This window comes from Mauremys mutica, chromosome 3 (assembly GCF_020497125.1).
Source record: "Mauremys mutica isolate MM-2020 ecotype Southern chromosome 3, ASM2049712v1, whole genome shotgun sequence".
In the NCBI taxonomy this organism is placed as follows: Eukaryota; Metazoa; Chordata; order Testudines; family Geoemydidae; genus Mauremys; species Mauremys mutica.
Genome location: NC_059074.1, coordinates 33,603,280 through 33,630,666, shown reverse-complemented (window position 1 = coordinate 33,630,666; position 27,387 = coordinate 33,603,280). Strand labels below are relative to the sequence as shown.

Below are 27,387 nucleotides of genomic sequence, written 5' to 3'. Positions count from 1 at the left end.
AAAAGAGAGGGGGGGAATTCCAATAATATGGCTACCAAAGCATTTGGGAAAAAGGTTAAATCATTGATATGTATAGTATCCTCTCTTTTCAATTCCTGTACATGCAATCACTGACTGTAAGAGCTCAAGTTTATTAGCATAGTCTCTCCTTCTCCCTCACCACATACACTGCCATTCACTTTACCTCAGCAACACCAGCATCACCAACAAGAGTCTCTCAGTTTCCCTACTGAATGGCTCCTACTGAGCAGTGATTGGTTCCTACCAGAAAAAGGCATGGCTATAGAGGGTACAGAGCACTGATTATATAGCACAGAGATATAAAGCTGAAATTAACCAGTATTGTAAGAGTGAACTGTCCACATTGCGAACAAAATTGGAATTTGGTGTTATAGTTTCAAATCCATGCAGGAGGAAAACAAAAAAGAAGAGTCTTAGAATAATAAACACACCGTATCTGTGGTTACAATCCCAGTCACTTACCTTTGTACACATTTCAGTATCAGGATTGCATTGCAAGATATCCCTCACCATTGTAGCATTTCCTTTTTCAACAGCCCAATATAAAGCAGTTTTGCTATCCTACAAAAACAAACAACATTTTGGATTTACACAGCACTTTTCATCCAGCAGCATCCATTTTGTAGACCTTAGGGGATAATCACCATTTAAAGTCACACAGAAAAATTATATCACAGTTCAATAAAGGCAGAGGACACGATCACATCCAACTAAAACTTCAAGTGGATTTTGGGTAAGCAGAACCTAATTCCTTACACCAGAATTTGGCTAGAAAATAGGGGATAAGTGCTAGGGCACTGCTTCAGTAATGACTCAGAGGGAAATGTACTACGTATAGAAAAAAATCAACAACACTTCTTGTAGATTGCTAGGTTTTCTCAGATAGGTTTTACAATACAAGTACAGAAACGGCCCAAATCTTCTTCACTTGCAAGATCAGAGGTCTTTGTACTGAGTTTTTAGATAACTATGAAAAATAAATTGTGAATATGTAGTCAGCCAAGAACTAATGAACAAGTCCAACCCTTCGCCCAGGACTGGCTTGCTGGAAGCAGTAGGGTAGGGACAAATGGGGAATTCTCACACACTATGTAACATTAATGGGGGAAGAAAGGAAGTCTTCAGAGACATGAGCATACAAGGAAATCTGATTGGATGATTCATCTCTATGAGTGAGGACCACCCAAGATGTAGTGCATAGGGCAATGATAGGAACAATGTTTGCCAAGGCAACAAAGCCTTCAGGCCATCCTAATTTGGTGGCCAGACACCTTGGTGACTGTATAAGCAGGTCCAGGACATGGGTTTGACTTTTTGTCCCACCCTATGTATTCCCCCCCCCCACTCTTAAGTTCAAGGAAAGGCACTGGTGTGGAACTATCTGTTGGGCTTGCAACTAGTTCATGAATTGGGAGCCAGGGAAGAGACATGAAGGCTTGCAGTACAGAGTTCCGTTATGTCATTTGCCACTGTACACATGTGGTATATTTCTAGTTGCAGATATTTTTGGATTGGCATGGTGTCCAGCCAACTGGTCCTGTTTCTCCTGGAATTCCTCTCCTATTGATGGTTCATAGATCCAATCACAAAAGTAGCTCCATGCCTGAGGAGCAGCTCCTTTTTCTTCTCCCTCTCACAAGAGCCTCTAGTAGCAGAAGCTACTCTTTCTTTTACAGGGCTCCAAGCTCTTTCTTTGCATGTACAGAAGAAAGTAGAAGTTATAGCCAGCACGAAGGACCAGAAGAAAATGCTTCACAGTCTACAGTACTGGAAACATTAGTGTAAGATACTGGCTCTGGTGATCAGTTTAGTGCCTGACTATGTTGTGCTTAGGCAGGACCAAAGGGTCCCAGATTTATGATCAAGGAAGAATAGAAGGTCTCACCACTAGAGAGTTAGCTTATAAGTACTCAGTCATTTTTTTCAGTGTGCTGGCAGACCACTGAGAAGTTTGGCCTATTTGCATGGACTGGCGTTTAAATATTTAGCCAAAAAAATACAGTAGTTTTTAATATTTAGATTTAAAACTTGGTCTACAAGCCATACAATTTCTCCAAGCAGAGCTTGGGGAAAAAATCCACTTGTTTACTCACCAAGGGCAAACAGGATGCTTTTGTAGGCAATGGTCATCAACTTTTGCAGAATCAAAAGATTAATTTTCTAGCTCTTTTGCCTGAGAAGATAACCTGATAACCCTTCAAAAACTAACCACGTATGAATCAGTGTAGTGTTGTCTAAGTCTGCCAACAGACTACTGAAGTATCTCTGCTGTTCATTATAATTTTAGCAAGCTACAATACAATGAAAAATGATCTGGCTTTAGTCAGTTTTCACCAGCAGTAGTTTATGACCAGAGAATCAGGTCAGCTTTGTCCCACTGTTGCTTGGAAAAGCTCTGACCTACACCAGAAACTATTCAGTGAGGAAGCCCTAAAAGAGACTTGGGGAAGGAGGTCAAGCAGTGGTGACCCAGCCTTCCCTCTTCAATGTAGCAGCCAAGCAACTAGAAGAAAGTTTTCCTTTTCCATTCCAGAAGCCTGAGGACATTGAAGGGCTCCAAATTTATCAGACATGTAGTAAACAAAAGCTGATATGACAAAGATGGAACTCACAAGCAGGGTTCAATGACAGCATGCTGGAAGGAGGCCTAAAAAAAACCTCCCCCTTTCATAGCTGCTGCGGGAGACAGCTTGGCTTCTCTCTTGGTCATTGCACAGACACTGGGGCACCAAATCTATTTTGTTTCTGGCTGGTAAGTTTAGTGTTCTAGCAAGTATGGCATGGGTGCTTTAGCACACAATAACATAAAGGTGGTGGGGAAAGGTTAAAGGAGTAGACGGAATGATTGGATGTGATAAGTCTGAAAAGAGAAATACAGTATTGGGAGAGAGGCTTCAGGGGGAGAAGAAAGAAGAGACAGAAAACATGGAAGAAAGAAAAAAGTGAGTAGAAGCAGAGTGTGGAAGAAAAAACTAAAGTAATTGATGATAATGCAAAGTATTAAAAGAAAAAGAAAAAAAAGGAGGTGGAGTTAAGTCAGGAAGGGAAAGAAGTTCTAACAAAAACAAGAAAGATGTTGTGAGTAGCCTGGTCAAATAGTACTAACAACAAATATTTCTCAGTGAATTTCACCAATATATTTAATATAATTTATTCAGAAAATATATTATGGAATACTGGTAAAATGCATCAAATATATTCAACAAATATTTTTTCTGCTAAGTAATTAAAAGTAAAAAGTTGGTTGACAATATATTTTTAGTAAATACAGCATATAAGATTTATTCCTTCAAACTGCAAGAGCAGTGTCAGAAGAGATATTTTTTTCTTCATACTAGTTAGTAGACTTTGTCCTCTGGCTGGTAGATTATGGACAAATTTTTCAAGTCATATTTTTCAGGAAACTGTACAATTCTCAACTTCACATTCCACCTAAGGGACATAAATAAATCAACACCATTGTACTTACCTGACCTCTAATGTCTATGTCAGCATATTTATGTAGCAGGGCCCTCACAATTTCAACATGACCTCCTCTAACAGCCCCTATCAACACAGTGTCTCCACTCTGAAAATAAATTAAATGATAGAAAACAGGAACAATAGGTTAATCTTCCCTCATTTGATTATAATGATTTACCAAAAAGAAAACATTTTGCCTGAAAATCACATTAGATGACAAATTATAGCCTATGAACATATAAATCATGTCAATTTTTACTAAAACTTTATATAATGAAGTTCGGATTACCTATTAGTAGTTTACACTGGTTAAGAATATTCAGATAGTAGAAAAGGCTTCCATTTTTCAACAAGTATTTTAATTGCAAAGAGGTCAGACATTAAGCATTTGAAGTAAAACATAATCATGTGAAAGATTACAATTTGAGGGACCAAATCTTAAAATAAAGCAAGCATAGAAAGAACAAGAAAAAATAAATATGGGAAAAGATAAATTTTTCTTGCTTAAGTCTGTGTTAATTCATAGGTAAGTCTACAGAAAAAAGTCATTTTGAAGTCCTTCAGGAATTTGTGCTTTTTCTTCATAGAGCAATGTGGTTTTGTTTTTTTTTATACTGAGGTCTTCTCTTTTGATAAATAAATGCTGTATGCAAGGCGCTGATTCTGGTCTCAGTTACTCCAACATAAAAAAAGAAGTAACTTCACAGAAGTCATTGGAATTATATGGGTACACAATCTGAAGAATAAGGCCTAAAATCCAATTTAAAATTTTATTTAATACCTCTCAATTCACATAACTAGTAATTGTTATAGCATATAAAAAATGAAGCCATGAACTGATATGATTTAATTTTTTTCCATAGTGAAAGAGAAAATACATGCCATCAGTAAATGAACAAGTAAAACTCAACTTAATCACCATTTTGTATAAGCAGTCTAAGGACCTGAATTTCAGTAACATCCCCTCCCTGGTAGCAAAATTCTAAACTTAAATGCTGCAAGTCAAAATGGGTGCTAGTGCTACTGCTATTCACTATTTTAAATCCCTCTATGTAACACTGTTTTCATTTGCAGTGACAACCGTAATCAAAATAGTATTATTCTATCTCAAAATTTTCTTTTTTTTCTTTTCTTTTTTGTCACAATGAGTAGTGGACCTAAATTTGTAACGAAAAGGAAAGGGTGGGGGGAGATGGGAGAGCATATAAGATTAAGTATCCTTTGGAACTGTGAAATAATTATTCAACCAACACCATACCTCATAAATTGGGACCCAAATCAGAAAATTTAAAAATGAGGAATTCCAATCCACTCCAATTAGAAGTCACTACCTATCTGGCACCTAACAGAAGGTGAGAGTATTAAGTATTTTAACCTTTGTTTCTGTAAAACCAATAATTTTTCATGCCACATACGCGAGACACACACTGCAGTTTAGTAGACACATGAAGTGGATATATAAGTGTGGAAACCATTAGTAGCAAAAATATATACTTCTTGAACTCTGGCAGCAACCACTGGGCGTTTTTGTCAGAGAGCCAAATATATTATGCGTTAGTATTTAGCAGAACAAAATCTTAGCTGTTTAATGGTATAAATCAATCCCTACTAATTCTGTAAAGCTCAAAGATATCAGACCTAACATTAACCACATTCTCATTACTATCTTCCCCCGCCTCCCACAGCCTCCACCAATGACTTTCAATATGATTTAAGCCTCTGCTATCAAAAAAAACACTAGAGCAGTGGAGTCACAAGAGGTAGTAGCATAGATATAATTCATTATGATGATTACTTGCTGTTGTAAAATGATTCCTAGCATTTTTATGCATCAGTTTTATCTACTGTATATACTAAATCATAAGCCAGTTTGTTTATAAGCTAACCCCCGCCCCCCAAGATGGATAAGTAAAAATGGAAAATTTTTATAACCCGTTCATAAGCCAACCCTATAATTCGGGGGTCAGCAAACTTTGGCTCCTGGGCCATCAGGATAAGCCGCTGGCGGGCCGAGATGGTTTGTTTACCTCAAGCATCTGCAAGCACAGAGGTAAACCTAAGTAAACGAAGTGTCCCAGCGTGCCAGTTGCTTACCCTGATCGGCCGGGACAGCAACTGGTGGGGAAATTTGGGGGGGGGGAGGATGATGGGAGTCAGGGGAGTAACCCCTGTGACCACCCCCCCACATGACCCCCACCCCTAGCCCGGGACCCCCACACTCTCCCCATCCCATCCCTTCCCACCTTATCTGGGGAGGGCCAGGGGAGGATGTCTCTGACCTGGCTGGAGCTGCTCTGGCAGGCTGGGCCGGGCGGCACGGCTGCAGCCTGCCAGACCCGGAGCTGCAGCTGCTTTGCAGGCTGGGGGGAGAGCAGCATGGCTAGAAGCAGAGATACTCTGGCCCTGCCTCTTCTCTTCTGTCTCTGCTGGCTGTGCTGCCTCTCCTTGCCCCCTCTGTTGGAGAGGGGATGTGTCCCACCTCTTCCTCTCTATACCCGTTCATAAGCTGACCCCCTTCTCTGGTGCTTCCCTTTTTTACTAAAAAAATTCAGCTTATGAACTCAGATGGAGCCAATGTCCTTTGTTTTAGACCTAGAAAAGTATGCTTAGCACTTTGATTCCAATGACAGCTTGTGAAGTATTAGCTGCTAAATTTCTATCACTACTAAAGAGAGAGAAAAAGCAAGATGCCAATCCAGAATGACGTGACCAAGTTCCACTACCTTGTAATTTGACAGTGCTACAAACACTTTAGAAACTATTAAAAAGTGCCTCCAGACCCACTACATTTTTCTAAGCACCTGCTGTGTCAGGAAAAAAAAGTTTGATCTCTATTAAATGTGAAAAAGGCATTGAAAATGCAAAGAAACTGACTTTCTGGGCAACAATATTTATTTAATTAATATTAATGCTAGAAGGGACAACCCTGATTGCTTATTCTCATTTCCTGAATAACAAAGACCATAGAATATCAATCAGTAATTCAAGCAAGGGAGGGTATTATTCTTCACCACCCAATAAATGAATCCTGAGTTCAATATATTATGGTTGACCTACAGCATATCTTTTGGAAGGACATCAAAAAACAAAAAAGAACATCTGTTAAGAAACTCAAGTGGATGTTCCCACAGTGTATTGCAATACTGTGTTAACTCAGGTCCTGAATGGATTTCATGACTTACAAACCAAGGGAGCTGGAAAAAGGCCTGCTGAAGAGGTGACATTAGTCCACCTATACGTTAGTGGAGACTCATAATGCCAGAAGAATGTTAGATTTTCTTTAGCTCTATATAAATAGCATCTTTTTTTCCTATCAAGCATGTGGCCCATGGCTGACCTAAAATGGTAATACAAAAGTCTGCCGCCTAGTGGCAGAAAATTAAAAGAGAAACCTGAAAATATTTAGTATATATGAATTAATCACACCACTATACACTGGAATAAAGTTATGCAGGTTAATATCAAGCATATGTTTGACACCAAGTTTATCATCAGAAAACTTACTAACCCTATCAGGAATGTTCACATAAGTTCCTGCATCAAGTAGATCCTGCACAATTTCAGTATGCCCTTCTTTTGATGCAATCATCAAAGCTGTATTTCCATCTTTATCTGTTAAATTTACATTTGGGTTCCTTTTCAGAATTTCCTTTACTGAGTCAGTGTAACCACCTTTTACTGCTACAATAAGGGCAGTCATAGAGTTCTAAAAAAAAGAAGAAATTATTACACCCTAAATAAGGAATACAAATAATTACAATACCTGAATACCGCAAACTATCTAAAGAAGAATGAAAGATTTCTCATGAAAGTATCAAATATTTTCTCAAGCATTCAAATGTAAGCATAGATTTTTATTAAATGTACCGTATATGGTAGTATGTACTTTATAAAGTTTAAAAATAAACAAACAGGCACTATCTCGAAGAGCTTTCTAAATGCGAGCATTAAAACTTAAAGCAATTTATCATAACTTCTGAAAACAATATGAACTGTACAATCTTTCTGCAGTATTATGAAAATAATATCAGTTCATCAGTGCACTAAATATGCCAATTCCATTTCAGAAAAATAAATTAGAACCACTGTTTTAATTTGTTTACATATTACACAAACACTCAGAACACAAACTTTGAAGTGAGAATATTACCCTCCACTGTCCCTCCTCCAACCATCTGAAGAGTTAACTAGAATTAAATGTTAATGAGATAGCAAAGTTCTCACTAGCGACTATGCTGTAATGTCCTTACATTAAGTAGTATCTTTCTTCTTGAGCAGTCTCATTGATTTCAATGGGATTATTTAAGGAGTATTTCCACTACTTCTCAGAGTGAGAATATCACAATCTAAATGTGAGTGATATGAAACATTTAAATGTTAAGAACAGGGGTAGGCAACCTATGGCAGGCGTGCCAAAGGTGGCATGCGAGCTGATTTTCAGTGGCACTCACACTGCCCAGGTCCTGGCCACCGGTCCGGGGGGCTCTACATTTTAATTTAATTTTAAATGAAGCTTCTTAAACATTTTTAAAACCTTATTTACTCTACATACAACAATAGTTTAGTTATATGTTATAGACTTATAGAAAGAGATCTTAAAAACATTAAAATGTATTACTGGCAAACGAAACCTTAAATTAGAGTGAATAAATGAAGACTTGGCACACCACTTCTGAAAGGTTGCCGACCCCTGGGTAAGAAGAATGCTGAAAGGTTGTTTTGGTTGGGTTTTTGGGGGGGGGGGTAATTTTTTTTGTTGGGGTTTTTTTTTTTTTTTTGGTAGAGTTATTTGCAGCACCCACTTTAACCTGTATAATTAGAGCAAATTAAATATTCATTTTCATCAAAGATCCATGTGTTGTGAAGCCAAACAGAATTCCTGTTTTACTAGTTTAGGGCTTGACTATTATTTCAGTACCCGTGCATCAACATATAGCATATATTGAGAGAATACCCTACTACACTCAAATTCAATATTTCTCTTCATCAAAGCATAACAGTGTATCTGAATTCAGGATGCAATTCATTTATATGAATTCTTGGGGACTGTCAGCTTATTCTATCACATTAGGCCCCAATCCTGTAAAGAGAACTGCTCAGGTGTAGGGGTTTGCCTGCATGTTTCCTTCGCAGGTCTAAAGACTGAGAAAGGCTGCTGCCATATGTATTTAATATAAGTACTACGTGTTCTTATGGAATTTTTACTGAACATTTTATGCAGCTATGTCACCTTTCTAAATGAACTAACTACATTATTTTCAATTCAAATATTGAATAGTCTTCAATAAAAATTTAGAAATAGAAACAGCCTTTCAGTTATAAGGCAAAATAGGCAACTAAAGCAATACATTTTAAACATTATCTTGAAAACACAAAGAGCCACACCAACTTTTAAATATGATTTATTATTCAAATAGCACCATGTGACAGGTGCTTGGCATACCAAGATTCTGCTTATCAGAGAGTTTTGACACAGTAGTTAAATCTCTAAAAATAGCAACTGATAATCTATTAAGTTGTGACTCATAAAACATAGCACAGATGTTCCTTTTCATTGTTGTATAAATCCAAAGAAATAAAACGTGTGCCATTGTTTTCCCACTATTTCTGTAATGTATCTGTTAAACTTAACATTTATAGTTTAAAAAGTTATATAGCAATGTCACACCTAAAAGTACGAAATCCATAGTCATAAAAAGCTCTGATAGTTTGTTTTCTTATATGCCTTTTTGATTAGATCTTAAAAAATAACCGCACACTGATCAAGACCAATAAATTGCATTTTCTTCATTGTCAACATTTAGCTGTGTTTTATTTTTGCACACCGGAAATGTAAATCTGTTTATGCTGGAAACAAGAGATGTGGACACATCTTATCATGGAAAACAAAATTAGTTACTTACAGCCCCTTCTTGATCAACATCAGCGCCCATCTGCAGCAAATATTTCACACATTCCAAATGACCCTTCCTAGCAGCCCAAATCAACGGTGTGGTTCCATACTATAAACAAAATCAACCACAAAACTTATTACTATGTTCTTTCAAATTGAGTTGCTGTATTTAATGTCAAGAATGGACTATTGTCCTACATCAGAGGTGGGCAAACTACGGCCTGCGGGCCACATTCGGCCCACGAGACCATCCTACCCGGCCCGGCCCTTGAGCTCCTGGCTGGGGAGGCTAGCCCCCGGCCCCTCCCCCGCAGCACGCCGCCGGGCGGGCAGCACTCTGGGCAGCGGGGTTGCATACTCCTGCCGAGCAGCACAGCGGCGTGTCTGGCTCTGGCCAGGCGGCACAGCTGCCAGACATGCTGCTCTGAGCGGCATGGTAAGGGGGCCAGGGCCAGGAGTGTTGGATAAGGGGTGGAAGATCCGGGGGCCAGTCAGGGGACAGAGAGTAGGGGGCAGTTGGATGGAGCGGAGGTTCTGAGGGCGGTCAGGGGATGGGGGGGTTGGATAAGCTTGGGAGTCCCGGGGAGCGGGGAAGAGACTGTCAGGAGGCAGGGGTGTGGATAGGGGTCAGGGAACAGGGAGGGTTGGATAGGCGTGGGGTCCCGGGGGGCCTGTCAAGGGGTGAGGGTGTGGATAGGGGGTCAGAGCAGTCAGGTGACTGGGAGCAGGGGGGTTGGATGGGGGTGGGGTCCCAGGGTGGTTAGGGGCGGGGGTCCCGGGAGGGAGTGGTTAGGGGACAAGGAGCAGTGGGGGGTTGGATGGGTATGGGGAACTGAGGGGCGCAGTCAGGGGGCGGGAAGTGGGAGGGGTCAGAGGCCAGGCTGTTTCAGGAGACACACAGCCTTCCCTACCCGGCCCTCCATACAATTTTGCAACTCCAATGTGGCACTCGGGCCAAAAAGTTTGCCCATCTCTGTCCTATATTGTCTAGCACAGTGTGCTCGGCACTATAAAATACACAAAAATAAAGACAGGCCCTGCCTTCCCCAATTATTTTACGGTATAAAAAAAGATACGCCCCTCATAATCATAACAGATGCATATCATAGGAGTGGAGTCTTATGGAAAAGTTTTGAGAAGACACTGGTATCTTAGCATACACTGGGTTATTCCCTGGATAGGAGGCAATATGTAAAAATTCATGGAGGTGAGAGCTGGAGAAGGAAATTAACAGCACAGTGATGCTAAAAATCACTGGTAGAAAGATAGAATAGGGGAAGACAAGACCCACAATGTAAACATATGGGGCTATAACGTCAAGAAATTTAAACGTACATCAGTTCACAAGGGGTTTACCGGGGGCAGGAAGGAAACAGGGAAGGGCACAAAGTGGTGATCAGTGCATTTTGGATGGATCAGGGGAAGATGTAGTGGAAGCACCAAGGTAGTACGTACAAGTTAGGAGACTATGGAGGACTGGACAAGCATTCTGGATTGGTCAAAGTTTCAATAAGGTCTCGACAGTCTGCAATAGCGGTGTATTAGTTTTCCGAAGGACTTTGAGGTGCAGGATTTGATTTATAAAGTCACAAGGCCCCAATCCAGCAAAGTAACTAAGCATATGCTTTACTTTAAATCATGTGAATAGTAGACCCACTGACTTCAATGGGAATATTCTCATGCTAAAAGTTAAGTATGTGTTTAAGGCATTTGTTGGATCAGGGACTAAATGATTTCAGTCTTTCCCATTTGAGAGACCACCTCTCTCCCCATGTAATATTGCTGCTAGTGTGGTAAGCCTAGGCAATGATCTTTTAGTCCCCTGCTTTTGAAATAAGAGAGACAGCTTGTGGTAAGACTTTTTTTTTTTCTATTTTTGGGGGGGGTCCTTGACTAATTCAATTCCTCCTCCCTACTCCCCACCCCCAAAATTTCAGAATATGCTTCAACATGCATCTAATTTCTTAGGCATTTTATGAAGAGGTTGGTTGAAAACAACAGTTCAGGTAATAATTTAAACTATGATTGAGAACTGTGTTTGGGTAATTTTTGTATTAAATCAGTGTGTATAAGCACCAAGATTTTATGAAAGGCAGCCTTTAAATATCAAAAATAAAGATATATATTGTAGGAATTCCTGTATAGCTGTTCTTTGTAAGTTTCTTACTTAATACAAGGAATAAAATCCTATAATTAATGACTACCAGTTTCAGCTAGGAAAAGATTGTTTGAAAGATCAACCTGAGGGGTATTTTCAGACGCATGCAATTTTTTTTTAAATTATTTTGCTCTATGAAGAGCCATACGATCTGTTTATAGACATAGAGACATCCAGAGCACCAAAAAGGGGGTCACTTTACAGCAACTGTTTATAAAAGGAAACTGACTAGCAATCTAGTAAGTTTTTACAGATGGAAGTGTAAAGAGCTTGTATGAGGAAAGGACTTAAACTTAACAACCCAAATTTCAAAAGTAAGCTTCCCTAATAAATAATATGTCCATTAAGATAAAAGAAAGAAGGGGATTAAAAGAATCAGCAATGCTTGATGCTGTATTGTTATTCAAGTCAATGATAAAAACAATATAGAATGTTAAAATATTAAGTTGTTGTTGGTTTTTTAAATAATCTGCTAGTTTGCAAAATGGAAAATGAAGTGAAATGTGTGTTTCAAAACTCAGTACTTAGTAATTTACTTCCATTTTCATCCTTCGGTTAAGTGTCATCAGTCTGCATTTTCATTATCACACCTGACCCATGCCTTGGAACTGGAATTTATAAAATAATCCAAAGAATATTTAATTGTCCAGGAAGTAACTTTGAATTAAAAAAATTAACTTTGTCATCCATTTCTCCTTCTGAATATTTCAACTAAACCTTCCAACGAAGTAATATTTATTTTGAATCTTTTTTTATGATCTCATCTTTATTAGGTGATAAAACTTATTTGTGAAAGCAGTAAGATGGAAGTGGTATTCTCTCGCCTGGCCTATTAAGCTTATTTATTTAGTCTGAAGCTGTGTTTTAAGAAGCTATTAGCTTTGAAACAGTGATCAACTAACTGGTCAAAAAGCTAGACTTCACAAACTGAAGTTACCACATTTTAAATGCTTGCAATTTTAACTCCTTTCTCACAAGCTTTTAGATGTCAGAATTATATATGTATGCAAGTGACGTCAGCACCATTTCCAAAAGCTATAGAAGCAAAAGGACAAAAAACAGGATTTAAGGTAATCAATGTTCAGTGCAATATTTTGATATTATATTTAGTATATTACTCACTGTAAACTGTTACATACTATGAAGCAAGAAAATTTGCAAAAGATGTTTGGTCTATACCACAGGGATAGGTAATAATAAAAGGTAATAATTGGAGATATACCAATCTCCTAGAACTGGAAGGGACCTTGAAAGGTCATCAAGTCCAGCCCCCTGCCTTCACTAGCAGGACCAATTTTGCCCCAGATCCCTAAGCAGCCCCCTCAAGGATTGAACTCACAACCCTGCGTTTAGGAGGCCAATGCTCAAACCACTGAGCTATCCCTCCCCCCATTTTAACCATGTGAGGATAAAATGTAATTTAGGCTAATTTTTCAGAATCAGTGACAGATGTTTTAGTCAGGAAGTGGTGTACAAATTTGGAAATTCTTGCATAAATGAAATGTTTAATGAAGAGGAGAAATTCTGGATATTATATGCTAGATAATTTCCAGGATGTTTGACACCCTTTCCGTATAAACAATTCTGTAATAATATAAAAATGCTAAACAAACATCATAGCTTACTTTATCAGAGCAGTTGACTTTAGCTCCATGTTGCAGCAAGAGATGTACGATATCTGAATGGCCACGTCCTGCTGCCCAAATGATTGGATAAATGCTATATTGCTTGGATCAGATAACAATATAAAAACTAAGCCACATGAAACAAAAACATATTCCTAACTCTACTTGTTTTTTTATTTATACATTAATATCTATCAGAATGCCTCAGACTTCATAAAACATGAAAAGAAATACATACAAAATTATCTACAGTAGTTATCTTCAGTAACTTTTGCCAATTAAATGGGTCAGTAGTAGACAAGTCATGTATTGTTTGGACACAGTTACTCTTAACAAGGATTTTAAAAGATCATATCCTAATACCTCACTATTTACACAGTTGTAACGAAAAAATCCTAAAAAAACATGACGTACATATAACAAATTTATATAAGCTTCAAGTTGTCTACATTTATATGCATCTTCTAACATCAGTGGGAGCTAATAATGCCAACACATACAGAAGACAGAATAGATCCCCAAAAATCAGTATCATGACTAGTCTTCTCAGGAGTATCTGTATATATGACAAAATTACAACCCAGAATATTTGTTAGCTACCAAGAAATAATTAAAACAAGAGATGTTACTACTCTTAATTATATAAATGTTTATTAAATTATTGATTTCTAAAAATAAAAGTACCGTATATACTCATTCATTAGTCCGTTCGTTTATAAGCCAACCCCCCAAGATGGTTAGGTAAAAATAGCAAAAACTGTGTGACCCTTTCATAAGCTGACCCTATATTTCAGGGGTTGGGAAACTTTGGCTCCTGGCCCGTTAGGGTAAGCGGCCTGCGGGCCTGGACGTTTTGTTTACCTGGAGCGGTCACAGGCACGGAGCCCCCTCAGCTCCCATTGGCTGGGAACAGCAAACCGCAGCCACAGGGAGCTGAGGGGCTCTGTGCCTATGAACGCTCCAGGTAAACAAGACGACAGTGTATTAGATATTCAATTCAGTGATTCCATAGAGTTTAAAATCATCAAATTTTGGTGTAGACCCATTTATAAGCCGACCCCTGCTCTTCGATGCGTCACTTTTTTACCAAAAATATTCAGCTTATGAACGAGTATATACAGTAATTAAAACTGAATAGAATTCTCCTTCTACTGTACATGGCTTACTATACATAGCAATTACTGTCACTATCTTAATATATTACCGATGTAAACCTTACTGAAATCTATAAAATCATCTGCTCTTATAAACAATAGTTGCTGTGATACCAAATCATAAAATTACCACCTTATTCCATGATATGCAGTATAAAATGTTATATAAAACTCATAGTTCTTTGCAAGATAATACTACTACACAATTCAGGTTTTTGAGGGCTCTTTCTCCTCTCAAAGATCAAACCTTACCTGCCCAGTGACGTTTGGGTTTGCTCCTTTCTGAAGAAGCAGCTCAGCTACTTTAGTGCAACCTTTATATGATGCCCACATTAGGGCTGTCCACCCTCCCTGTAAAATACAATAGAGAAAAATATTAGAGATATTTATTTAAAACCTATATTTATGCATTTTCTTCTATTGCACACCTGGTTCTTAGACTCCTATTTATGAGCCTATCACAAGCAACAGTGACAAATGTTGCCATCTTACTAGACTAAAAATTCAAACGTAAAATTTTAAGTTAAACTCTTTTTGCTGCAACATATAGAACTTAGGGCGGGAGATGGGGAGGAGGAAGGAAAATGCGCTCCTAAATGATTTTATCAAACTTGCTGCAGACAAAATCACAGACTTTAAAATAAAATAAAAAAAAAAAAAGCACTGCAGAATTTAGTTTGAATAAGGTGCTTCCATAATGACTTTCAAATGAAGGTGGACAAACCTGCCAATGTTACAGATGAATAAAAGTTATTGGGAAACCCATGGACAAATTTGAATTCACTGTTCAATAAAACTAAACAGACAGAGTTCAAGATCAAGGCTTGCCCATAGTTCCATAAAGGAAAAGCATACAGTAGCTCCTCACTTAACATTGTACCGATTAACGTTGTTTCGTTATTAGGTCGCTGACCTATTAGAGAACATAGTCCTTTGAAGTCCTGCAACGTTCCCTTATAAAACTTTCTTTGGCTCCCACACTCCACCCGCCTGGTGCTCCTGCCGGGGACCAGGGCATGGGAGTTTGCCCCACTCCGCCCACCAGGCATTCCAACCAGGGAGTGGGGTCGGGGCATGAGGGCTTGACCCGCTCCATCTGCCCGGCACTCCTGCCAGAGAGCAGGGTTGGGGCACGTGGGCTTATATTATATATTATACCAGGGGTTGGCAACCTTTCAGAAGTGGTGTGCCGAGTCTTCATTTATTCACTCTAATTTAAGGTTTTGCGTGCCAGTAATACATTTTAATGTTTTTTAGAAGGTGTCTTTCTATAAGTCTATAATATATAACTAAACTATTGTTGTATGTAAAGTAAATAAGGTTTTAAAAATGTTTAAAAAACTTGCTGGAGGAATTTAAATTGATCCTTTAGGATGCATTCTCCACCCAGCTGACAAAAATCAATCACCAGAGTGTTTGTTACTTTGCCCCTCCCTAGTTTATATTTGCAAAGATTAAATATAATTAACTTTACGTTTTTAAATAAAATTGTTAAAACTTTCAAGTTCTGAGATTCCTCCAGGATGAAAGTCTCGAGCATAATACAGTTTACATTTCACAGACAGTTACAGTATTTTAGTTTAAATTCTAAAAGAAATTCTAATGTACAGAAAAAGAAAAATCACCTTAGAAAAAGGTATGTTCTTTTCCATCATTAGACAAACATTTCAACGCAGAACTTCTTTACATTTTAAAGCACTCAATGAACAATAGATCTTCATTAAATTTTTTTTGCATAGTTGGAAAATCAACTCCATATATGTCCCTATTAGCATAACTATTCCAGTTTAAAACTAGAAAAAAAGATCATACCATATCCCGGTGCTCCAAATTTACATTACAGTTAAGCAGCTCTGCTACAATGTCTACATAACCTTCTTTAGCTGCCGAAATAAGAGCTGTCCAGTTATCCTACAGTAAGAAAAAAGTTGAAAGATGTAGGGTTTTTTTAAATTCAATTAGTGATATTTACAGAGGACACAATATGAAGGTTTTACATACCAAGTTACTAGTCTCAGCATACAATGGTTCCCTTAGAGCTATCAAATATAGCTTTTTAGTATAAAGTACAAATTCATGTTTATAATGTGCTTGATTTATTCAACTAATGACAGCATACACCCACTGTGAAATTGTGGGTATGTGTTAGGAAATCAATATAATGTGAGATTTAATGCAACTGTGAAGTCTGTTTTTTTCAAATGAGAACCTTCATCATACTGACTAATAAGCCAAGAAGATAAAAATGGCTTAAACTCAAATCTGTATCAATACTTACTTTAACAAAATTAACAACCAGCATGCTCAGATTCCCCTATCACAAGTTTATACGTCTGAGGTTTTCCATGACCAAAGCATGGGAATAACTCTCTTCTGTATAATTAAAAATCTATGGGTTTTTTCCATCTTCATTCTCTTACCTCAATGCAACCTTCAATGCTAAAACATTTCAGCTTCCTAGAATCTGCATACATGGGTTTAAGGAGTTTTCATTCTCATGAGCAGCGGGGAAAGAGAATCCACACAACTCTTCCATTCACCTCTCCTTTGTCTAGAACTTGAAAACATCCTTGACCCTGAACTCTCTCCTCCCATATTTATATTTGTAAAATCTTCCTGTCACCAACCCCACAACACTATGTATACAACTGCCTCTGCGCCACACCTCTGATGCAATTATTATTTCCATTCATCTTTCACCTTAACTACTGCTACTCATCTCTACTGCAACCCAAACTTTAACTAGCAGCAGTATTCTGCATAGCTTCTAATAGGTTTAAAGCAGCTTAATGACATCACTCCTATCATCAATAAACCTAACTGGCTCCCTATTCATTTCAGAATTCTGTTCAAAATTTCTCACCTTGTCTTTAAATCCTCCTTTAGCCTGCCTGTTTCGTTTGCTACTCCTCACATGCAAACTTGCTACTGCTGATGTAAGAGCTCTCTCCACTGTTGCTCCTCCCATATTGAATAAGCTGCCTTTTATCTCTCTACTTATCCATTCTCCATCTTTTTTCAAAACTCAGATAAGCACATCTTCCTCATTTGTGCCTTGTGATTTCTTTCCCCTCTATTATGTAACTCTGTAATTGATTCTTTACTGTAGCTTTGTAAAAAAAAATGGGATGCAGCATGAAAGATGCTTCATTAATTAAACGGTACTGTATTCCCAAATACACAAACTTTCATGGAGGCATCAGTTTAAATATGGAAATGCCAGGACGCAGACTGCTTTGTAATGCTTCATGACCAATAGCTATACACTGCTGTTCTGTGCTGCTACAAAGAAGGGACCAGCACCTACTTAGTCAAGAGTGCTTCCTTGTGGATCAGTTACAGTGGCAAAGTGTTAACTATTTTACCATTATAATTGATCCAAAATCAGCCGCAGAGGTGCTTCATTTAACAGACCTGAAGCAGAACTACATGATATTTTAGAGCCAGACACATTAGTGCTAGTTAAGGAACCATCTTGGAAAAAGAAAATGACACTAATACTTACCGCATCTTCCAGGTTGCAGTTAGCTCCTTTCTTGAGCAATTCTTGGACAATTTCTAAATTGCCTTGCTCAGCAGCCAACATCAATGGAGTCTGACCATTCTGTAACCAAATGATAGTTACAATTGAACTACTTAGACAAGTTGATATATCTCTAAAATCCCATAGTTATATACCCCACCGGTGAAGTACTATCATCTATAAAGGAATTTCAGGTACTGTTCACATAATTTATGCTTTGATTTAGTATATGAGAAACACTGATAAAATGTAACATTCAAACAACATGCAAAAAAATGCAGTGAAAAAAGAAATGGCAAGACAGTATTAAATCTTTCCATATAGTAGTCCATATAGTAACAGTGGTTTCAAAGAGTGGCTTTTAGAAAATAATTGCAATACACTAAAAGCATAACAGTACACAACTCATTTATCCACCTAACACATCTGGAGATCCAGAGTTTTTTCTTCCTTACTGAAGAAGCTTGGCTATACAGTTAGAAAGACCATAGTCCAACAAACGAATTGGTATCTGCAGAGCACCAAAAGTCCATACTGAAATTTCTTTTGGAAGTCCAGAGAACATAGTTCAGTTATACGTTTATTATTTTCTGAACACAGAAAATACGCTTGTCACTGTACCAGACAACTGAGCAACACAGAGTCTATTAATCTTATACTGCAAGGTACTAGGCAGTCTCATCTCACTGAAACAAACAAGACTGGAGAGTGTTTAGCATCTTGCAGAATCAAGCCTTCAGGGATGATAAAAAAAAATCTGATACAAAGCTGACTCCCTTCTATGGAGACACTTTTCTCCAAGAGGCATCTCTCCCAGCCAGAGGAGCAAAAGAACGATCCCAGATGACGTTGCTTGCTGCTAGACACCACCTTTTGCAGCCTCTCTCAATCCATAAGTCACGTTATCTATGAGAAAGAGTCCATACAAGGGCTGTCCTGTATGATGTTTTCTCCACCATCCATTATGGCATCGTAGAAGATAACTTCTGATTGTGAGGAAGAACAGACTTTGGGAGAAGGGGAGAGAGAATTTGATATACTCAAGGTTACGGTGAGTTTACAAATAAGAGAATTTGTCTGAAAGTGCCTACAGCTGGCCAGTTTGAGACAATGGATTTCTCCCTACCCTTCTCCCACCCTGCTCCATCTTCAAGCTAGAAGTTACCCTACATCTGAATGGATCATTGCTTCCCTTAAAGATGCAAAGAACAGCGTCCAAATTCCCTCAGCTTTAGTAATATGCACTGAATGCCTGCCTATAACAGCCATGTCATTCTAAGTAGTACATCAGTAACTTTCCTGAAAATGTAAACTACTAACAAGCTGAATCACCTTATCTGATTACACTGGCGTTAGTAAAGGTTACTAATTGCTTGCTGCTGACTGCTTAATTATGGAATATATTTTATCAGTCCTTTATTCTGCTTTTGATACAATGAACGATGGAAATGGATTGACTCATCCAGGAGAGATTTCTGCTGTCGCAAGCATTTGCCTTAAATTAGTTTTAATTACATTTTTCCAGATACTTTCATTATGAATAATTATCATGGTAATACATTTTGCACTATGGGGCATATCTTACAGCATAATAAATTGTTATTCTGAGACGAAAACATGACTGTATATCTGTAAAATGCCAAGTAAGTGTATGGTGCTATCTTAATGTCTTTCAATAATAAAACTTATTTTTAGGGCTCTCAATTAATCGCAGTTAACTCATGCAATTAACTCCAAAAAATTGATCGTGATTAAAAAAATAAATCGCGATTAATCGCAGTTTAGTCACACTGTTAAACAATAGAACACCAACTAAAATGTATTAAATATTTTGGATTTTTTTCTACATTTAAAATATATTTATTTCAATTACAACACAGTATACAAAGTTGACAGTGCTCACTTTATATTATTATTAGATATTTGCACTGTAAAAATGATAAAAAAGACAGTATTTTTTATACAAGACAGTAGTGCATTTTGAAACTACAACTTACAAATGTAGATTTTTTTTTGTTACATGACTGAACTCAAAAACAAAACAATGTAAAACTTTAGAGCCTACAAATCCACTCAGTCCTATTTGTTGTTCAGCCTCTCATGGAGATGGGTTTTTTTAGAGCGCTGGGAGACCTTTCTCCCAGTGCTCTGCCATGACTACACAAGCCACATTAAAGCACTTCAGCATTGCCAGTGTAGACTAGCCTTAAGACACAGATTTCTGGGTGCAAGGCAGTAGCATAGTTAGGGGGGAAGCGGGGCAGGGGCCGCTCCCCCACCGAGCACAAGTGGCACCTTTTTAATTTTACTCACCGGGGAGCGGCAAAAAAAAAAAAAAGGCGCCACCCGCTGAGGCACTTTTACTGACAGGGCAGCGCTCCGGGTCTTCAGCAGCACTTGGGCAGCGGGCCCTTCACTAGCTCCGGGTGTCTTCAGCAGCACTAAAGCTTCACCGCCCCATTAGTAAAAGCGCTGCAGCGATTTTCCCTCCACCTGGCTATGCCACTGGTGCAAGGCTGGAAATATGCAGGTGTCACCCTACGTATTATTCATGGATGGCTGGGAGAGCGTTCATGTATTCAGCTGAGTGTGACTTTTCACACTGGTGGCTGTGAGTGGGCAGAGCCTGGAGTGGTTTGCTGTTCACCAGCAAAGCAATGTAAAAGGCATTCCAGGCTGGAGAGCTAAGGGGACACAGCAGTCCGGGCTGCACTCTGGGGAACGTCACACAACCATTAGTTTCTTTGTGCATCAATTCCCCATATGTAAAATGAGGATAATGTTATTTTCCTACCTCACAGAGGTGTTGTAAGGAGAAATATACTGAAAGATTGTGAGGTAGTCAAATACTACATCAATGGAAGCCATTTAAATACACCACTACCCCGCTTTAACGCGACATGATATAACACAGGTTCGCATATAGTGCGGTAGCAGTGGGGCTCCAGCGGTGCTTTAAAGGGTCCAGGGCTCCGGCTGTTGCTGGGAGCCCAGAGCCCTTTAAGTCACCGCCGGAGCCCTGCTGCCGCTATCCCGGGGCTGCAGCAGCGGGGCTTGGGCAGTGCTTTAAAGGGTCCGAGGCTCCAGCTGCTGCAGGGAGCCCTGGGCCCTTTAAATCACCTCTGGATCCCTGCTGCTGCTACCCCAGGGCTGCGGCACCGGGGCTCCGCCAGCGATTTAAAGGGCCTGGGATTCCCCGCAGCTGGAGCCCCGGGCTCTTTAAATCACCGCTGCAGCCCTGCCACCGCTACCCCGATAGAACGGCGTTTCACTTATAATGCGGTAGGGATTTTTGGCTCCCCACAACCACGTTATATCGGGGTAGCGGTGTACCTAAGATAGATAGGCCACAATATGGCTGTTATGTTTCTTACCTCAGTGAGCACAACAAAATGGAAATAAGAGCTGAGAGTATGACTCAAGGACAAGGAAAGGACCACAAGAAATTTATGGATAGGAATTTATCATCATATTAAATATCCAGTGTGATGTCGCATCAGTTATTCATCCTGCAATTAACATGTAACAATATTCAAGAAATCTTTGGGGGAAAAAAAAACAAACAAAAAAAAACTCATTTTACCTCATTTCTTTCATCCACATCTTTGCACTTCTCAAGAAGTGCTTTTAGAGCAGGAACATTTTCCTCTTCTACATAGGTCACAAGACTCTGAGTCATGAGACTTGCCATTTTTAGATAATACTTCAAGTACTTCTATAATAGTATATACCTGTATTAAAAAAAAAAAAAAGAGTATTATTAAAGAAGCATTCAGATTTAATTTGATTACAGCAACCAAACTGCTGGTTGCACATAAGTATCTGCCACTCTCAGCAATAAAACATTTTCGTAACTAACAACTCTAACTTGACATTTCAATGAAGACCGAGTGGCTCAGTCTGCTACCAGTCTGGGGTTCTGGCTGCCAGCCCCTTGCCAGTCGGGGTCCCAGCCACTGGCCCCGCTCAGCCTCCTGCCAGCCTGGGTGAGCAGAACCCCAGGCTGGCAGCAGGCTGAGTGGTGTCAGCAGCCGGGACCTCAGACCGGCAGCAGACTGAGCCGCTCAGTCAACATCAAACAACATACAAAATGAGCAAAATGTAACAGTTGTCTGTTACACTTGCAACTAATAAAGGTAGTAAAAGGTAAAATTTTCAAAAGAACCTAAATCAAAATTTAACAAAGGAAATAGGCTTGTAAGTGTATAAGCCTCATTGACTGTCAATGAGCCTTAGGTGCTTCTGAGAATTTTAGATTTAGTCATATTACATTTAGTGTGCTAACATTTTACAGTCACAGTTTCATGTTTCAAAATTCTGAGGAAATGCCTTCTCTGAAATATCACAAATCCTGATGCTTTATTTAACTAAATATGAAATCTGATACTCATCACAAACTGAGAGCTGTGGGAAGTGAACTGGTGGTTTAAATCCAGTCATAAATTGACATATTGTAAATTTAAAAACCCACTATTACAACTGACATCTTTGTAGGCAGTCTTCATACAGAAGATGAGGATTAAATATGCATAGAAGACCATTCACTTCCAGAGGTCATTCCAGCAGAGACTGAGCCGCTCAGCCCGCCACCAGCCCCGCTCAGCCCAGACCGGCAGTGGGCTGAGCAGGGCCTGGGATCCTTGTCTGGGGTTCCAGCCACCAGCCCCGCTCAACCTGCCGCCGGTCTGGAGTTCCATCCGCCAGCTCCTGCCAGCCGGGATCCCGGCCACCAGCCCCCCTCAGCCCGCTACCAGCCTGGGGTTCTGCTCACCCAGGCCGGCATGAGGGTAAGCGGGGCCAGCGGCTGGGACCCCAACTGGCAAGGGGCCGGCAGCCGGAACCCCAGACCGGCAGCAGGCTGAATGCTGCCGGCACCCCAGACTGGCAGCAGACTGAGCCACTCAGCCCGCCATCCGGCTGAGCAGGGCTGGTGGCTGGAACCCCAGACAAAGATCCCAGGCAAGGATCACACTAAATTGATAAGATCTGCATTTTAATTTTATTTTAAATGAAGCTTCTTAAATACTTTAAAAACCTTATTTACTTTAAATACAACAATAGTTTATTTATATAATATAGACATAGAGAGAGACCTTCTACAAATGTTAAAATGTATTACTGGCACGCAAAACCTTACATTACAGTGAACTTGGCACACCACTTCTGAAAGGTTGCTGACCTCTGATGTATAGTATATGACTGTACTATGGATCACCCAAATGTCCTCGTCCCCCTAAAAGGTATTACCTGTATTGCATATTTCTTAGTATATAGGAACTCAATTGCAGCACTGTTGGCCACAAACTATATACCAAACTCCAATTATTTCAGTTATTTTTAAGAGTTCTGCCCCAATAGATGCAGATTCCAAGGTCAGAAGGGACCACTGTCATCATCCAGTCTCACCTCCTCTATAACACAGGAGACAGACCTCCCCCAAAATAATTCGTAGCGCATATCTTTTAGAAAAATATCCAACGTTGATTTAAAAATGGTCAATGATGGAAAATCCACCATGACCCTTGGTAAATTATTCCAATGGTCAATTATTCTCACCATCAAAAATTTATGACTTATATCCATCCTGAATTTGTCTAGCTTCAACTTCCAGCAACTGGATTGTGTTATACCTATCTCTAATAGATTGAAGAGCCCATTAATAAATAGTTGTTCCTTTGCAGGTACAAGTCACCCCTTAATCTTCTCTATGTTCATAGAATCATAGGACTAGAAGAGACCTCAAGAGATCACCTCCATATTGGTGCACATAACAAAATTCACTCCACACATGGGTGGGAAAAATTATAGGGAACACTGACTATGACCCTCAGATCTCCTTCCTAGGCAGTCATTTCCCATTTTATATGTGTGCAACTGACTGTTCCTTCCTAAGTGGAGTACTTTGCATTTGTCCTTGTTGAATTTCATCCTATTTACTTCAGACCATATCTCCAGTTGTCCAGATCATTTTGAATTTTAATCCTATTCTCCAAAGCACTTGCAACCCCTTCCAGCTTGGTATAAAGTTTGCAGACAATAAGTGTACTCTCTATGCCATTATCTAAATTATTGATGAAGACATTGAACAGAATCGGACCCAGAACCGATCCCTGTGGGACCCCACTTGTTATGCCCTTCCAGCATGACTGTGAGCCACTGATGGTTACTCTCTGGGAATGATTTTCCAACCAGTTATGCGCCCACCTTATAGCAGCTCCATAGGTTGTATTTCCCTAGTTTGTATATGAGAAGGTCATGCGAAACAGTATCAAAAGCCTTATTAAAGTCAAGATATACCATATCTACTGCTTCCCCCCTGTGGGCAAGGCTTGTTACCCTGTCAAAGAAAGCTATCAAGTTGGTTTGACACAATTTGTTCTTAACAAATCCATGCTGACTGTTACTTATCACCTTATTATCTTCTAGATGTTTGCAAATTGATTGTTTTATTATTTGCTCCATTATCTTTCCAGGTACAGAAGTTAAGATGACTGGTCTGTAATTCCCTGGGTTGTCTTTATTTCCCTTCTTATAGACTGGCACTATATTTGCCCTTTTCTAGTCTTCCAAATCTCTCCTATCTTCCACGACTTTTCAAAGATAATTGCTAATGGCTCAGATATCTCCTCAGTCAGCTTCTTGATTCTAGGTATTCTAGGATGCATTTCATCAGGCCTGGTGACTTGAAGACATCTAACTTGCTTAAGTAATTTTTAACTGTTCTTTCCCTATTTTTACCCTCTGATCCTACCTCATTTTCACTAGCTTTCACTATGTTAGACGTCCAATCATCACCAACCTTCTTGGTGAAAACTGAAACAAAGTCATTAAGCACCTCTGCCATTTCCACATTTTCTGTTATTGTTTTTCCCGCCTCATTGAGTAACAGGCCTACCCTGTCCTTGGTCTTCCTCTTGCTTCTAATGTATTTGTAGAATGTTAAGCTAAACAGATTGAGCTCTTTGAGTTTATTGCTGTAAGGACTGTTTTCTAATCCTTTAATGATCATTCTTGTGGCTCTTCTCTCAACCAACCTCTCCAATTTATCTACATCTTTTTTGAATTGTAGATCGCAGTGGCAGTTGCACCAATGCTAAATATTGAGATCAGCTAACCTCTCTATTCCTACTTGAGATTCTCCCATTTATGCATCCAAGGATCACTAACTCTTTTAGCCATCATGTCACACTAGAAGTTCATGTTCAGCTTATTATCCACCACAACCCCCAAATCTTTTTCAGTGTCACTGCTTCCCAGGGTAGTCCCCCGTCCTGGAAGTATGACCTACATTCTTTATTCCTAGATGTACACATTTACATTTGTAAAAGCAGCAAAGAGTCCTGTGGCACCTTATAGACTAACAGATGTTTTGGAGCATGAGCTTTCGTGGGTGAATACCCACTTCGTCGGATGCATGTACATGCCGATATGAAAATGTCTAATTTTAATAGCTTCTGTTTAACATTCTCCAGAGATACTAGTGGAATGGAAAGTCTCATTATATGGGGAAGATAATAATCTCATCTGTTTGTCCCCAAAAATAGAACAGAAATATTAAAATGCTTCTGCCTTACTGTTTATAACTATACCATTTCCATCTACTAATGGACCAATACCATACATCGCCTCACAGCTAAAATGTAACCCTTCATGTCCTTAATGAGGACAGGTAGACTTATCATCCCAATCCTGCTTGGCTGCTGTGCTGATAACATCCAGTAATTATGGCAACGCAAATCAATGCTACCTGCCCTACACTGATTCTGTCTTACCTCATTAATTAGGTTAGTGCCAACTCTTTTGGCATAGTCACCCATACATGCTGCACATGCAATGTACATAACAGATAAACAGCAATTCCTCAGTGACAGAAAGTCATGCGATATCCAGAAGGGTATAATTTCCTGTAGTCAGCACGGACACCAAAAACTTTACCCAGGCAGCCCAGCATCTAATGAAGCACGGCAAATTTTCTACTCAAACATCTCTACACAATCACAGAAAAGGCAGAATGATCTCAAAACTTGATGGATTCATTTTATACTGCTGTCCTCATCCACAAGAATGAGGATGATCTTGTGATTCGGGCAGTGGACTAGGAAAAGATCTGGGTTCAATTTACAGCTCCTCCACAGGCTGCATGACTTTAGGCTAGTCACTTAATCTCTCTATACTTCAATTCTCCATCTGAAAGTCGTGATTTAATGACATTATGAAAGGTCATTTAGGATAAATACAAAATTAAAGAATTAGAATTAGCTTGAGTTTGGTTAAGGAAATGTGTGTGCTGTAAAGAAAGACCTTGACTAGCAAGTACAAGGAAAGTCTTGAAAATAATGAGTTATAAAGGCAGAAGGAATGAAGTAGGGAAGATGTCTGGTTAAAAGAATAACTAATGAGATATGGGGAATTTCTAAAAAAAAAGGCCTCATTTTGACCAATAGGCCAAACAGATCGTTTTAAATAAGAAAACAAGAATGTCTTAAAAGGAGCCAACATGGACCTTCCTACACCACATACCAGTGTTATCTTAAAAGTAAATCCTATCTGAAACCAGGTCTGAAAAAATATATAAATAAATAAATAAAAAGGTGTTGGTCAGCAGAAGAGACGAGAAAAGACCTTAGGGCAAAAGGAGGTTGTAAATGTTATCTAAAATAAAACTGGAAATAAAGATGGGGGAACTGTCTCAAATTGGTTTGTTAGCTAAAGTGGTAATTGGCTATGCCAATTGTTTGTTAAAAGGTATAACTCTTGTTATGAATGTTTGGGTTCTTTATCAGACCCTACCTCATCATGCTGGAGCACACCAGGATGAGACAGTTTTCCTAGGTCTGGCTAATTTATGAGTATACTGATCACATGCTTATGAATACTTTGAGAGTGGATGTAGTGACTGCTTATTTTTAGGCTGTTTGGCATGTTTGGAGCAATTATATAAAGCACTATTTTGTCTTTAAGCATAAATTCCTTTATTAAGTCTAAACTGGTGTCTGGTGGTCTCCCATATTAATATTAAAAATTTATAATTAATAATTCCAACAGAAATTTTAAAATTACAATCAGTTCCAGAGAAACAGGGCAATTCGTATATAAGCATCCATTATTATAATAATGGGCTAGGCTCTGTATAAGCATGAAAGTAGATTGTACATACACCTCTACCTCAATACAACGCTGTCCTCGGGAGCCAAAAAGTCTTACCGCATTATAGGTGAAACGGCGTTATATCAAACTTGTTTTGATCCACCGGAGCGCGCAGCCCTGCCCCCCTGCTTTACCGCGTTATATCCGAATTTGTGTTATATCGGGTCGCGTTATATCGGGGTAGAGGTGTACTTTGGGGCAGGGACTATCTAAATAGACATATCAGACACAGAATATGTGAAAGGAGTATAATATACAAGCACAGTGAACAATGTGATGATGGCAACTATCCTGTTAGTTTCACTTGTGGAGGCAGTGTACTGGGGCAGTGGTTCTCAACCAGGTGTCTGGGGCCCCCTGTGGGGCCGCCAAGCAGGGCGAGCATTAGACTAGGGTAGAAAGCG

At 39.2% G+C, this 27,387-nt stretch overlaps 1 protein-coding gene across 2 annotated transcripts in view; it reads right to left on the bottom strand.

Annotated features, from left to right (window-relative positions):
- Window positions 1-27,387, bottom strand: part of KIDINS220 (kinase D interacting substrate 220) — a 171,940-nt gene that overhangs the window by 123,674 nt on the left and 20,879 nt on the right. For both annotated transcript variants that reach the window (XM_045010686.1, XM_045010685.1), the window contains exons 2-10: window positions 21,420-21,567; window positions 17,819-17,917; window positions 16,126-16,224; window positions 14,566-14,664; window positions 13,160-13,261; window positions 9,387-9,485; window positions 6,992-7,189; window positions 3,491-3,589; window positions 484-582 (exon numbers count right to left, since the gene is read on the bottom strand). In XM_045010686.1, the coding sequence (XP_044866621.1) occupies window positions 484-582; window positions 3,491-3,589; window positions 6,992-7,189; window positions 9,387-9,485; window positions 13,160-13,261; window positions 14,566-14,664; window positions 16,126-16,224; window positions 17,819-17,917; window positions 21,420-21,527 (1,002 nt within the window). In that variant the 5' untranslated portion in view covers window positions 21,528-21,567. The remainder of the gene's footprint in view (window positions 1-483; window positions 583-3,490; window positions 3,590-6,991; window positions 7,190-9,386; window positions 9,486-13,159; window positions 13,262-14,565; window positions 14,665-16,125; window positions 16,225-17,818; window positions 17,918-21,419; window positions 21,568-27,387) is intronic.